Below are 15,729 nucleotides of genomic sequence, written 5' to 3' on the forward strand. Positions count from 1 at the left end.
CTGTCAAAGTGATGCAATGATGCACCTGTCCTCCTGAGCACGTTCAGTGAATGTGTGCTCCACTGTTTAACTTCTCCTTGGTTTTTTCTGCGTGAGAAGACTATTAAAAGAGGAAAACGGTCTCTGCTTTGCTGTGCCCAAAGCACTTGAGGTCATTTGCTGTGGTTGTAGAATTACAAGGGGAACTTTACTCAAGGGCCTGCTATTCTGGATCCGGCTGTGGTCTTGTTCCACTTCGTGTTGTTATAACACAGTAGCACAGTCTTGGTAACTTGTCAAGGATCATTGATTTTGGTATACAGTTCTGCAGATTCACAGCTGATGTCCTGTACCTGGTGATGGCCTTCTTGCTGGCAGAACCTTGAGATGCTCCAGGGCATCTCTTGACAAGAGTCAGGGAGCACACTGTGTATGTCTGTCCAGATCTCTCTTTCTCTTCTCAGTGCACAATCATAGGGACTCCACTCTGCGGACTTTATTTAGTTTAATCCTAATCCCTCCTCTATGCCTCCCCGTCTAAATCCCTTAGTTGGATTAAGTTTTCCACCCTTCACCCCAGACTTCACAATGGGGATTCAATTCTAAAGTGAATTTCAGAGCGGAATAAGCTATGTTCAAGCCATACCGGGTACTGTAAAGCTTGCTAACAAATTCACATCGTTCCCATCATAATTCAAGTGTGAAAAGTCGGCCTTTGGAACGTGGAACACATAGATTCTCTTCTGAAATCGCAGCTTCCTTGCCTCCCACCCACATCACTCCATCCTCGGAACACTGACTCATTTGCCTACATTATGACCACATATGGTTATTGCCACTCTCCCAGTCCATCTGTCTCCAACTGTTAAGCCTGAGTCCCAGGTACTGTCATTTTCACTTCTGGCCTCTTGGATTTGAGTCTCCTCTCGCTGTGTACTGTGGGTCACAGCCCCAGGTCAGTCCAATATCTACTGACCATAGCACCCAAAATGGGACCATGTTGCTGTATCAACCTGAGTCCTTGACTTTAATCAAAGCCCCTCTGCCTTTTGAGGATCCTTTTATTCACTGATTTTGGAATCCTAATTGTGAGCAAAACTATCCAACAGAAATATCATGTAAGCCACACATAAATAGTTAAGTTTTCTAGTAGCACCATTAAACAGTAAAAGGAAATCAGCAATATTAATTTTGATACTATCTTTTATTTAACTCAACATATTCAAAACCATTAGCTATCATCAATATGAAAATCACTAACAAGATACTTTACATCCTTTTTTTTTAAAAAAACTAAGTCTAAATCCCTGTATTTTAGTTCACATTTACAGAGCATCTGTCCCACTTGGAATTAGCCACACTCAACTGCTCAGTAGCCACGTGTGGCTTGTCACAATCGTATCGCATTAAACAGGCTTCAGCCTTTCCTACTGTCAGCCGTACCCCTAGCCTCCTGAAACTCAAGAAGACCCACTAACCATTTTCCATGTAGAATCTGAGTTCATTTTCAAGGCGCACTTTACATTACCATATCTGTTTCTTTTCCAAAAGTCTCTCGCATCCCTTTTTTCTTTTCTTGAGGGGAGAAGCTAGGAGTGACCCAATCCCATCTTCTTGGAGTCCTTGCTCAACCACCTGCCTTCTCTTTTCAAAAGTCTTCACCCATCCGTTTTCACTACAATCCCAGCTTTTCCTCAGTCTGAAGGCTGAGTAGTACACAGAGCTACTACTCCACAGGTGGCCATTTTCCTCGTTTCTCTGAATGTCTGTTTCTCTAGCCCCTTACTGCTCCACCTCCCTGCTCTGTGTGCAGTACCGCATGCACAGTACCGCATGACCTGTCTGCAACATTCTCCTTGGAATGCTGGGAAGCTTCTGTCTTCATAGATACTGAAGTCTACACTGCTGTGTCTACCTCTTCCAGTCCACAGGACTCTCTATAGCCTCACCTCTAACTATGGCTTCATCCTAAACGGTGTCCCTTAGCCTCCAGCTTCTCAGAGATTTCCTCCGCTCCCAGGACTTCAAGGGTTCTGCTCTATTCTGGATGTACTCAAGTGTCAATATTCAATCCAGTTTATCAAATTTCGGTTCTGCTTGTTTATCAAGTTTCCAATTGCCTGTTGTGCATAGACATCTGAATAGCTCTACATTTACGATATCAAACGCCATTTTAACTTGAGGCCACTGTGACAGAACCTAAAAAAGCATTTAACTTCCAAGCTTTTAAAAAATTAGCTTTGTGTGTAATTGTCATACTTTTCTATGAATCCTGTCTCACATCATGCCCCAGGCTGTGGCTTTACCTCCAGGTCTTGTGTCAGAATCTAGGGGTTTAAAAGCAAATCTTCACCCCCAAATCACCTACTATTCCTCTTTTTATCAGTGATGCTAACTTCTCATTATCTGTAACTCCTCTCTTCTCCTCCATAGAGTCACTGCTCTTGTTAACTAATCCTGCATAATGTTTTCCTTTATCCACCCCATGCCCTTAACAAACTGTGCCCCAAATTTACAAAGCACCCCCCCTTCTTCCTTCATCCATTCTAAGACTACCACATCCTCAGACTCAACTCATATCTCCTCTTGCAATAGAGATAGACTGGCATTGAGTTGGGGTTTGTTCAAATGACTGTTCAGCCATCCCAACTGGACCTTCACATCCTTAAAAATACAGAAAGAACAGTTTCTCATTTCTTGACTCCCATGCTTATTAGAAAAATCAGTGATCAACAAACTGTTGGTAAGGACTTGATTTTGCTAAAATAAAAACAATCCATTTAAATAGCTACTTGTGAGATCCGTTTAAGATATAATCATGTGGCCCAAAATTGACTTTGAATGAATTGAGGGGTCATTTAATGGAAAATGGGAAAAAGCAACTATTTTGTTCGGGAGAAAGTTTAAGGGTTGGCTCTACTTTAGTACATAGTGAGAAAACATGTTCCACTTTTAGCTTCCTCGCTTAATACGAATGGGTTTATTGTAAGGCTCGAATGAAATAATACATGAAAATGCTCTGAACATTTTAGTATCCATAAAGATACTATTAACATAATTGACATATTGACTATTGACATATTGACAGAGTCCACAGCCCACCCTTTACCAGACTTCTGTTGATCTCCTAAATAGAAGCTTCTCATAATGGGCACACCCACTGGCTGATGACAAGGTGTTTGGATCCCGTGTGCCTGCCCATGAGGTGGTGCTGCCCTTAAACAGAGCACAGTTACTCATTTGTAACTGTATAATCTCTATTTTCATACCTCATGTGTTATTATGGCCCCACCTCCCAGCACAAAGCCTGGTGTTCAGTTCTTCCTTGGTGGGAACTAACTCAATGAAGAGAACTGTTGGAGGCTCCCCCCACCCTAAGACCTTGAGCCTGATGGTCTAGACCCCTGCCAAACTTGGGCTTAATGCCTCTGAGCCTGCCAAGAGGAGCCAGACCATGTGGAGATCTTGCTGTCTCCCCCTTCTGTCACCTGCTCTCAGGGCTGCAGGAGCTCACAGATCGTTTCTTCCCGAAGGCCTTCTGCACCTGAAAATGTTATACTTTGGCACTCTTCTAAAGGGAAAATTATTTGGTTGGATGGCGTGAATTTCATCGTTAAGGAAAAGTAAATCTTTTCATGCAGTACCTGGTTCTGGCATCTTGACATTTAAAATAAAAATGAAGACAATGATGGCATAGACTTTGGGGGACAAAAAAAAAAGTTAGCCAATGAGATTAATTACCAATGGTCAATCAGGGTGACAGGTAATGGGAGCAGAGAGAGGCTTTAGCACAGTAGTGACTTTTGGAACCCACCTCTGGCCCTGAGCCTCTTTTTAAAATGGAAGTAAAAACCTTTGTTTCATTCCCAAGTATGCTCGTGAGCTTTTCCTTTCTCTACTTCTTGTATAGGAGAAGCGCCACAAGAGAAAGGGACTCAGGCTTTTTTTTCAAACAAATAGCTGTCTGCGGGTAACTTTGAGTTGAAGCCATTGAGGGATCATCGTGACGGTGCAAGGCCATTGGTAGAGAGAACATTTTGCTCTCGAGCCTCACACTGCTGGGAGCCTTGAGGCCCTGAGAAAGAGCTTCTTGCCTTGCAGCCCCCTGAGACAGAGCTGCTGGGAGGAGGGGTTAGTGCACTGCTGTGCCCTGTTCCCATGTCTCCTCATTAGCCTCCGATCATCAGCAGGCGTGGCGGGCTACTCTTTCCACACAGGTGGATCATCTCTAACATACACAATTCAAGATGGCGATATGCCATCACAAATCCCACACCATGAGACTCTGTAGCCTGCACAGAAATGCTTAAAATAGTGTCTAAAATGACCTTAACGCCACGTGTGCATGTCAAATAAGAAATGTAATTTTATGTTTAGACACGAGGCTCATGGTTCCAGAGGGTTAGAGTCCATGACCATCATGGTGGGGAGCATGGCAGTGAGCAGGCAGGTATGGTGCTGGAGCAGTACCTGAGAGCTTTTTTATCTACAAGCAGGAGGTAGAGAGGAAGACACTGGGAATGGCATGGGCTTTTGAATCTCAAAACCTGCTCCCAGTGACACACTTCCTCCAAGAAGGCCACTGTTCCTCATCCTCCCCAAATAGGTCCACCAACTGAGAACCAAGGATTCAAATATATGAACACGTGATGGCCTTTCTCACTCAAACCACGACAAGGAGTGTACAAGAGTAGAATTCAAATGTCAGCTGGGGCTGGTGACACAGTCCTAAAATAACAATTACAATAAAATAAAAATTGAAAGAGGTTTAAGAGATATCTCAAGTGGTTAGGTTAAAAGCCTCACTCACATACAAGAGGCCCTGGGTACAGTCTCCAGCACTCTGAGTGTCAACTTCAGGGTTTGTTACACAGCCATGTGCCTCACTTTCTCCTGGATTTTGGAAGAACACTACTTTGGTCCAGGTGCATGCGGTATTGGCTGAGGTCACGTTGGCTTTCCTTCCAACGGCATCACCTTCCTTCTCAGACTTCCTGGCTGCCTGTTCTCAGTGGCAGGGGCACTTATACAGCTTATGCAGACCAGCCGTATACTAGCCTGTGCATCTGTAGGCCACTGTTGAAACCAAATATTGATGACAGGGCATGCCGTTATCCATGTAATCAGTGCGATCAGAGGGAAGAACAGGCCCTCCACAGAGTCCTCTGTGCTTTCAAGTCTGTTTCAAAGCCACAGGAGCCCAGGCACTGTATGGGTAGCATAGCCCACAGAGACACGCCCATAGCGATGCCCTTGCTCACCAGAGTCACATCTGTGAATTTGTAGACTGTCCTTAAACGTCTGGGGACTTCTCTGAATCAAAATGGAGTTATCAGTCAGTGTCCCCGCTCTCTAGAAATCTAAATGCCAGGTGGGAGACTGCAGCCCCAGTAGCAGCAGACTAGCCGGCCTGGGCCCTGCCCGGAGTTAAGTGGTTTGTGTGTCTGTTCCACAGCTATTGACCTTCTGTACTGGCGGGACATCAAGCAGACGGGGATTGTGTTCGGGAGCTTCCTGCTGCTGCTCTTCTCCCTGACCCAGTTCAGCGTGGTGAGCGTCGTCGCCTACCTGGCCCTGGCCGCCCTCTCAGCCACCATCAGCTTCCGCATCTACAAGTCTGTTCTGCAGGCTGTGCAGAAAACAGATGAGGGTCATCCTTTCAAGTGAGTGCCCCAGGCCCTCTGGCCCGCCCCCTGCCTCCTGGGCGTGCTCGCGCTCGCTCTCTCTCTCTGTCTCTCTGTCTCTGTCTCTCTGTCTCTGTCTCTGTCTCTGTCTCTCTCTCTCTCTCTCTCTCTCTCTCTCTGGCTGTTCATAGGTGTAGTGGAACACGTTTCCCCAGAACTCCAGGAACCTTCTGGAGTTTTCCTGAATGCCTGTCTTTAGTAGCTAAGGTTGCTGGTGGGTTTCTGGAGCAAACTCATTCTTACTGTAACACTTCTGGGTTACAAAGGTAATCATAACCCATTTATCCATGTGTGATGTTTTAAATATACTTTTTAGATGTACTTATTTTACTTTGTGTATGTGAAATGTGTTGCCTGCATGTATGGGCACTTACATAAGTGCCTGTTGGGTCTTCTGGAATTAGTGTTATGGAAGGTTGTAGCCACCACGTGGGTGCTGGGAATCGAACCCAGGTCCTCTGAAAGAACAACAAGTGCTCTTGACCTCTGAGCCAACTCTCTGGTCCCATGTTTTTGTTTTTTCATTTAAAGAGAATTTCAACAATTACTTGATCTAACCACCTCTATAAGGAAGGCAGGGCAGGCACTGCAATCCCTATTTACAGATGGAAATACTGAGATTCTAGGAAGTAAAGTGACACATTCAAGGTCAGGTGCAGAATGAGGACGACAGGGTGTTGGGATTTTTAAAGGCCCAACCTTCTGAGTGGTGCGAGGTTCATGAGCACTCTTACTGCATGCCCTTCCCTACATCTGTATGCAGGGAAAATTGGGTTAGAATGAATATTGAAAAAGAGAAGTTTTAGTTTTATCTGTTTAAAATATTTTCTTTTAATTAAGTGTGTGTGTGTGTGTGTGTGTGTGTGTGTGTGTGTGTGTGTGTGTGTGCATTCATGCAGGTGCCCAAAGAGGCCAGAGGCATGGATCACTGGAGCTGGAGTTACAGGTGATTGTGGGTGCCGGGAACTGAACTCCAATCCTCCGTAACAGCAGTAAAGCACTCTTGACTGCCGAGCCGTCTCTTCAGCCTCCCCTCCCCACCTTTTTCAGAGCAGTCTATGAACTGTGCAGATACACAGAGTATGGCAGAGAGCAGTGATAGCCTAGCCAGCGGTACCCAACCAACTCCATTATGGTAAACTGCTCCAACTTCAGATGGTGAGCCTGGTTGCCTACAGAATTCGGTGTGAGTATCACACACACCTTCTAACTGGCCCTGGGCTCCACTGCATGCCTCCTCATTTCGCGTGTTTGAGGGACAGTGCTGAAACCTGGATGAGACAGGAAGAGGATGCTGCGGCGTGGCTCTGGGCCAGTCTCCAGAGCTCACCGGTGCCATCTCTGCATGTCCCCTTTCTGTGCCTCACCTGTCAGCTGGATCCAAACCTCAGTTGCAGCAGAGCCTCAGCAAAGAAAACGACGCCCAGTTTGGGGGCTGGGGGCCTGAAGGTAGAGGCTGCTTGTCAGAACTTCCTTCTCGGCATCATGGTCCCGACCTCAGTGCAGACACTGTGGCGTATACACACTTGTGGTACCTTGTGACTTTCTAATGCTGAGTTATTGGGCCATCTGGGCCGCAGCTTTCACACACTCCCATCCCCACAGGTGAGGGAGTCCAGACGTGGCTAGTCTTTGTTCCTAGCAGGACACACACAACCCAGATTTGAGCGGCCCTAGCCTGGCCAAAGTCCTCATCTTCATCCGTCTTCTCTGTGCTTAGCCGTCCAGGATTCGTCTATATCCATTGTTCTAGAGCTTCATTGTTTCTAGAGTTGCCATGCTGACCCCCAAGGCTGAAATATGGGGGGCTTAGGTCCCATTTGGCTTCTTTCTTCTGATACTCAGTTGTAGGAACAATAGCTTAAAACTACTCATAGCCCAACCTTTGTCCTTTAGGAGGCAAATTTAAAGTGTAAAACACCTTCAGGCTAGTCACTTGTATCAGCACAGGGAACACCTGACTTTTAATCACAGCACACTATCTGGACAAATCAGTGTCTTCGTATTTTCTCCAAGGGGAGAAAAGCTATAACATTTAAATCTAAACTTCATTAAAATATAAACAACATTGAGAGTGGGGATTTCAACCTGGAGCTCTAGAGTAAAGCCTTTAGCCTGTAACACTCCCTCCAACTCTCAAGACAGAGGCTGCATGGCTCTCCATCTCTATTCATCCCATGCCTTTAAGAACCCTAGGCGAGGCAGGCAGCCCAAGGCTGTCTTCAGACAGGAGAGGGGAGGAAGGGAAGGGAAGCCAGAGCTCAGTGGAGAAGTGTGGCCAAGCACAGAAAGCTTGTGTATATTATATGAATATATTCTATATTTTATTTTGTTTACCATCCATCAGTTAAATCTAGCCACCTGATTAAATGAAAAAAAAAAAGTCTCATTACCAAGAACATCATTCACTAGGATCGATGAGCGTTTAATATGGTCCAGGTCACTGAAGTTACTGTTGCTGTCTAGAGAAACCTGGAAGTCAGTTCCAGAAATAAAACAGGAATTCTTCGAGTTTGTCAAGGAACAGTTCGGCAGCTAGGGTTTTCATATTGCTCCAGAATCTAAGAAAGATGTGCATCCCTTTGTCATGTGTAGAGAAATCAGTAAAGGAGTCGACTCCTCATGGTCTTTCTGGTTTCTCTGAGCTCACTCTTCAATGCTGTGTTTTGAGGATAGAGTCGCAAAGCCCCCAGAGAGTCAGAACAGTGTTTGGGGATCCGGTGTGCATGGTGTCCCACAGCCAGCAGCCTCGTGGAGGTGACCCAGCCACAAGCCTCCCAGTGTGACGAGCACTTACTTGGCCCTGGAGTGCAGCAGCCAGTGTTCAGCCCTCTAATGGCGTTCCCCTGGGATGGTTTGTTGACAGGGCCTACCTGGAGCTGGAGATCACCCTGTCCCAGGAGCAGATCCAGAAGTACACTGACTGCCTGCAGCTGTACGTGAACAGCACACTCAAGGAGCTACGGAGACTTTTCCTCGTCCAGGACCTGGTGGATTCCTTAAAAGTATGACTGCTTCTGCTCCTCGCCCTACAGTCTTAGTTGTTCTCCCCAAAGGAAGCATACAGTAGGCAGCTACAATAGACTACAAAGCCGTCACTAATTAGCCTAGAATCTGAGAACCTCCAGTTGTGTGGCACCATGACACGCATCCAAGCTGGTCCTCTCATTTCACAGATGACAAAACTGTGGCTCGGAGACATTTAGACACTTTATCAGGGTTACCCAGTAGTATTTGGAAGAACTGGGGTCAACCCCAGGACAAACAATTCTAGAGATTTTACATGGGAGGATATAGATTCTCAAACCAAGATCTCAGCCCATCTCCTAATTAACCACTTTTAGGGATATGAACAGACTATGTGTACTCTGGAGGATGCTAATAGTAAGCCCTGGAGAACTCCTCGGGTTGAGCATCTGAAGGGAAGGCCCATGCCCAGCACAAAGTGTGAGGAGGATCTGGGACACACACACACACACACACACACACACACACACACACACACACACACACACAGAGAGAGAGAGAGAGACAGAGACAGAGAGACAGACAGACAGAGTGGGAAGGAGGCAGGCTTTATTCCAGGTAGTCTCACTCTATCTAGAGCAGTGGTTCTCAACCTTCCTAAGGCTAAGAGCTGAGACCCTTTAATAGATTTCCTCATGTTGTGGTGATCCCCCAACCATAAAATTATTTTCGTTTCAACTTCATAACTATAATTTCGCTACTGTTATGAATTGTAAATATCTGTTTTCCAATAGTCTTTTGGGGGCATCACAACCCATAGGTTGAGGACCACTGATCTGGTGGGTTTCTTTGAACAGACTGCTTGGACTTCCCTGTGACTTCCTGATCAAACCCAACCATTGAAACAAGACTCAGCCCAGGAGCGGGGGGTGGGGGGGGGGTGGGGGGGGGTGGGGGGGGTGGGGGGGGGGGTGGGGGGGGGGGTGGGGGGGGTGGTCGTGAGCGTTGTCCTTGAAGAGTGCGTTGTGCACGCTGTGGCTGAGGTCTTGTGCTACGGGTTGCCTGGTACTTGTTCAATGAGTCAGCGGGAGCAGTGGGAGACAAGGGCCTGACCTGCCTCCCTGGAACAGGAACTGACTGCAGATACTTAGAGACTTGTCAAGTGATCACAAATGCTGCCTGTGCTCATATTTGTGATGTAACAATAGTGGGCCAGAACAGAGGTCAGCAGACCTCCTCTGTAAAGGTCACAAGGTATCTGCTGCTTCAGGCCATATTATCCCTACCCAACTTTGGCATTTCAGTGCAAAAGCAGCAAAAGACAATCCATCAATGAAGGGCTGTGTCTGTGTACCAATAAAACTTTATTGATGCACACTGGAAATTAAATTTAATGTGAAGTCACAGATCATTGAATACTTTTACTATTTAAACAGACCATTTAAAAATGTTCAAAAAAAAAAACCCTTCTTAGCCCCTGGGCCCTTATAAATACTGGCCAAGAGCTACAGTGTGCCAGATGCTTAGCTTAGCCTGTGATTTCACTGGGTCCCTGGAACCTTACAACAGCATGGTTCAAGTTCTCCAAGGGACCAGGATGGTGAGCTTTGGACACCTTACCATACTTTCATTTCCCGTCAAAATCGTTTCCCAGGAATCCATTTCCTCTTGCCTCTCATTCTAGTCTCTAGGGAGGAAAAATTGAAATCCTAATTAAAGCAACTAAGATCCTAACTCAGGGAAGATGTGGATTCCATCTGGGAGGGACGGTGGTGGGCTCCCTGACGATCCTTCTGTTCTCAAGTTTGCAGTCCTCATGTGGCTCCTGACTTACGTCGGCGCGCTCTTCAATGGCCTGACCCTGCTGCTCATGGGTAAGTGCTTCCCATGTCCCCCACACTGCAGACATGGTGCTTCCATGGCTGTCTGCTTTCAGCTTCTTGGTAGATTGTTAGGCATGAACGTCAGATACCCCCAAATGGAGAGGATCTCCCTTTGAACTGTAGTAGTTCAATTAACAATGAATTTTTGTTGTTGCTTTGTTTTTCAAGACAGGGTTCCTTTGTGTAGCCCTAGATGTCCTGGAATTCACTGTGTACACCAAGCTGGCCTCAAACTCACAAAGATTCTCCTGCCTCAGCCTCCTGAGTGCTGGGATTGAAGGGACATGCCACCATCATCAGGCAAATAATGGATTTTTAAGTGTGTTTTTTTTCCCCAGCCACATCACTAAATTGCCTTCTAGTATACATTCATCTACAGTGACAACTCTGGGTGAATCAATTGTCATCTTGAAAGGGCACATTGCACCCTCATTCTAGGATCAATGATGTGTGTACAGAGGTCTCTGCCTTCTGTTTTTCTTATGCAGTACCCTGTCATCTTTTATCTATGGTGCTATTTTTCCCCCCAAAGAACACTACAGTCTCATGTCTATGAAAACTGTGTCTATAAGCTTGTTCCTGTCGATAGTTCTCAAGAGTTCTAATGGTATATATATTTTTTTCCACTCCAGCTGTGGTTTCGATGTTTACCTTACCTGTGGTGTATGTTAAGCACCAGGTGAGTTGTCCATGGGGTCAGACAGGCATGTGGAATTTTGACCTCATGGTGTTTGGGTGTGCTCACGATTTCTTCCTCTTTATAGGCACAGATCGACCAATATCTGGGACTTGTGAGGACTCACATAAACACTGTCGTGGCGAAGTAAGTTACACAGTGGGACTCGCAGAAAGGAGTCCCTCTCTCAAGCAGGCACGGGAGTGAATCCGTTAGATGTAATTTAGAGGAAGCAAAATAATAGGTTATTATATTTTACTCCTTTGAGTAAGACGTGCATTCTCATCTCAATTATGTTATTTCAAAAATAAGTATAATTTTCAAACCCCCAATTAAATAAAACTGTCAGTGGTTTATTTCAGGTACCATAATGAATATATTGGAACAAGTTAGTAATTCTAAACTCTCCCCAAGGGCTGGCCCATGTTCAAGAACAAGATGGAGGGAGAAGGAAGGAAGTCTGATTCAGAAAATGTTAAAAGAGCAGTTACATTGAAAACACTTAACGATCCCCGTCCATCTTTTGAACAACCAAACTACTAGTTTTAAACAGTAAAATTACTTTTGAAACCTTAGAATGCATGAATAATTTGTTACCTAAATATTTTTATTATACTCTTTTAACACCATGAGTGTGTATTTGGTTTCAATGACTGCTTTTTTAGACTTCTGCCTCTAACAGATCCTGCTTTACACAGTTACCATAAGACATTTAAAGATAACGATATCAGACTTACTCATCCACAGCTAACATGGTTGGCTTGGTGATTTCTCCAGCTCTCATCTTTGTGTTATACGTCTGTTGCCACCTGTGGTCATAATTGTGTTTCTTTGTTAGGATTTTTTTTTTTTTTTTGGTTTTTCGAGACAGGGTTTCTCTGTGTAGCTTTGCGCCTTTCCTGGAACTCGCTTTGGAGACCAGGCTGGCCTCGAACTCACAGAGATCCGCCTGGCTCTGCCTCCCGAGTGCTGGGATTAAAGGCGTGCGCCACCACCGCCCGGCATGGATTTTTTTTTTTTTAAAGTAAAAGTTGGACTGTCCTTCAGCTACAGATTCATGTCATGAAAGGAGCCGACTTTGTTAATATCAACTCCATTTAGTAATCAAATAATTACGTGGCTAGACTTAGACATTTCAGATGGTCAGGCTTAGGCTGGGTGGTAACGAAACCGTAAGGAAGCACAGTCATGTCTACGTCCTGCCCCGTATCTCAGGCAAGCAGCTGCTGTTTTCTCTTGATGCATAGGATAGTTTAACTTTCACCAGGCCCTGTTTATACTCTTCCCCTTAAAATCACGCAAAACTCTGTGGGGTTCCACTCTCGGCTTGGATATGGAGCACGTTTCCTGATGCCTAAAAACATCACTTGGAACTCACAATGTAGCCAGCTAATGAAAATCAACGGATGAAGACTGAAACGGTCCATGTTTTAGGTGACAAAACGACAGAATGGCACAGTATGGAAAGTGGTGGCACTTAAGCCTAGAGTCAGTTCAAAGGCAGAGACTCAGAAACCTATAGCATTAAAATTTCTGGGTTTTGGCTTGATGATAATTTACATTTTAAAGAAGTCCCCAGGTAACTCTTGGGAAGCTAGAGCTATGTTTAAGAACTACAGCACCAGAAAGTCAGAGTGGGAATTTGGAAACTGGAACAAGAAGTTAGGGGCCAAAATTGTACAATATTCGATTAAGGGACCGTGAGGAAATCACATCTGTGACTTTTGTTGGTGGGGCTGGGGTTGGATACTTAGTTTTAAAGAGGATGTTCTTGTTTTGTGTGGTGACACAGAAGACATGAAGATGATTGAGTCCAACCTGACAGGAGTTCTCAGCTCATTGGTAAAAATGAAATTATGAAGAAATAATTATGAGAAAATGCAAGCACTACAGGAGAACTGTGTGAAATTCTAATGTCAGAACCGTGAGGAAATAGTAGCTATAATGGAAAGCCACTAAGGTAGGATGCTGTTTGGTCTGAACCATGAAGCATTCGTCCAGAGAGTAATAGGGAGAAACACGTTGCAAGAAGAAATGGCCTAAGCACGGGTAACTGCACAGAAATGCTCAGGAAGTGAGGTGGCCGCTGTGTCTGCGGCTTAAATGAGTGGCAAGATTGACTGGAAAGATTATAAAGAGAAAGGCTAAAGCGGGTGGGATGCACTCTGATCTCAACCCTACACACAACGGCCCTTGGTGCTTCTAAGTAGCGGGCTGATGTCATCAGAATTGCATTTGTGTGGAAATCACTTTGTGACAGTCTAGTGAGAGAATTGGAATGGGAAGATTGGAAATGTGACTATCAACTCAGAGGTCATCACAGTTCAAACAAATTGATTGGACACTGGAGAGCTAAAATAAGGGAAAGGAAAATGGCAGAAAAGTATATATATATATATATATATATATATATATATATATATATATATATATATACATATATAGTATAATTTTTAAAGTATAGTTGGAAATCAAAGCTAAGAAAACAAAACCATGTCACCACTGAAAATGGATGGGGTGCTGTCATCTTTATTATATGTCTCCATTTTTTTTACATAAGGATACAGTAAAACTTGACCCCATGAAATCAGAACAGCCATGGTTCGAGGAATCCACAGCCTTACTCCATCTAGTGACAACGTTCTGAGTGCCTACATTTTCCTTGAAATTGGACATTTGTTCTCATTTGAAAACTAGAACTCCTCATGTTTAATTTCAGTATTCAAGGAGCTCCAGTCACGGATTTATTAAATAACACTCAGATCTTGGGCATAAAACTACAGGTGGGCGTTTATAGCACCTAGGTAGTAACCCACCTGATTGTATAGGGGGGCTGTAACCCTCCCAACTCTATAGGGAGCTGTAAATAGTAGTGGCAATAAGGAGGCTCATTCATTAATTTATCACATATCTGTCTGAGATAAAGCAATGTGGTACAGGATTCTATCACCTTCAGCCTCATAACTTCTCATGTCTGTGTAGAGACAAATCAAAGTTATATGCCAACACTCTAGGTGGGATGAAGCTTGGAATAGAAGCAAACTTGAAAGAGGGCTAGTTCAAGGTTCAAAATGAATTCAGAGATCTGGACCAAGTTACAGGGCTAAACCAGAGTGAGAAAAATAAAACAACCAAGAGAAGCCAAGTCCTGGGTTTATCTCTCAAAGCCTGCTTTACAGATAGAGAACGGGGTGGGTGTGGATGAGCTGAAATGGATGCTGCAGGTGTAGAAATGAGGTTTGGGGATTGATTCATCAGTCCCAGCCAAGTATGGGTCAGTGATGTACTGAGGCATCTTTTTAAAAATGAGTGCAAGTTTAGATGCTACTGATGCAAGACGAACCCCACATCTAAAGAGACTATGGTCACTTACTGTTATCCCTTATTACGTATTCCATGTCTGAATTCAACACATTTCAGGACTGTCCACATACCGAGGCTTGATCCTGGCGCCTTACTCACATAAGCGCTCTACCATTGAGCTCCAGCTCCACTCCTCTGTTGACTTTTGATTTTGAGACAGACTGTCTAAATTGTAGGGGCTGGCCTTGAACATGCAACCCTCAGCTTCAGCCTCTTGAGTAGCTGCACCGTGTGTGTGGTGAATTGACCATTTTAAAAGATGCACTGACACACTGGAGTAATGCCACAAAGATGAGCAGGGTACCAGGGTATTGGCAATCTGTCAGTAATGACCAGAGGAGACCCGACATCACTCTCTACAGGTGATTTCCCTTGAAAGGGTACAATAGCCGTCTTCAAGAATCTGGAGGTCTGGCTCTGCGAAGGAATGGCTGGGTGTCTATCTGTCTGTCTTCCTTCTTGTGGAACAGTGAGTGGAAATTCCAGCTCTGTGTTCATGTGAAACAGGAGTGAACACAGCAATAATTAAAGCTGTTTAACAAGGACATCGGTGCCTTATGGAGCAGTGATCTCCCTGGTAGTCTTCACATATCCAAGCAGAAATCAGTTGCCCACCATCGTTTGTTTTCTTCAGCTCCCCCTCTTCCCACTCACCTCTCATCTGGTCCTATAGCTTCAAAAGTTATCTCCAGATCCAGGGCTCTGTCTGTTAGGGTTTCTATTGCTGTGATAAAACACCATGACCAGAAGCAAGTTGGGGAGGAAAGAGTTTATTCAGCTTACACTTCAGCATTGCTGTTCATCACCAAAGGAAGTCAGGGCAAGAACTCAAACCGGGCAGGATCCTGGAGGCAGGAGCTGATGCAGAGGCCATGGAGGGGAGCTGCTTACTGGCTTGCTTCCCCTGGCTTGCTCAGCCTGCTTTCTTATAGAACCCAGGACCACCAGCCCAGGGATGGCTCCACCCACAGTAGGCTGGGCCTTCGCTCACTGATCACTAATTGAGAAAATGCCTTACATCCGGATCTTATGGAGAACTTTCCTCAGCTGAGGCTCCTTCCTCTGATGATTCCAGCTTGTGTCAAGTTGACACAAGACCAGCGGGTACAGGCTGTATACTTGTGTCTTCATCCTGGACCCCCTGTGCTGACTCACATCTGCTTATTAGATGTTTTCC

At 45.0% G+C, this 15,729-nt stretch overlaps 1 protein-coding gene across 2 annotated transcripts in view; it reads left to right on the forward strand.

The window, feature by feature from the left end:
* Rtn1 (reticulon 1) overlaps nt 1–15,729 on the forward strand; it is a 221,446-nt gene that overhangs the window by 202,819 nt on the left and 2,898 nt on the right. For both annotated transcript variants that reach the window (XM_052739626.1, XM_052739627.1), the window contains 5 exons: nt 5,435–5,642; nt 8,530–8,668; nt 10,435–10,504; nt 11,146–11,192; nt 11,278–11,336. In XM_052739626.1, the coding sequence (XP_052595586.1) occupies nt 5,435–5,642; nt 8,530–8,668; nt 10,435–10,504; nt 11,146–11,192; nt 11,278–11,336 (523 nt within the window). The remainder of the gene's footprint in view (nt 1–5,434; nt 5,643–8,529; nt 8,669–10,434; nt 10,505–11,145; nt 11,193–11,277; nt 11,337–15,729) is intronic.

Source organism: Peromyscus californicus, unplaced genomic scaffold, assembly GCF_007827085.1.
Source record: "Peromyscus californicus insignis strain IS unplaced genomic scaffold, ASM782708v3 Scaffold_15__1_contigs__length_86483966, whole genome shotgun sequence".
NCBI classification, from domain to species: domain Eukaryota; kingdom Metazoa; phylum Chordata; class Mammalia; order Rodentia; family Cricetidae; genus Peromyscus; species Peromyscus californicus.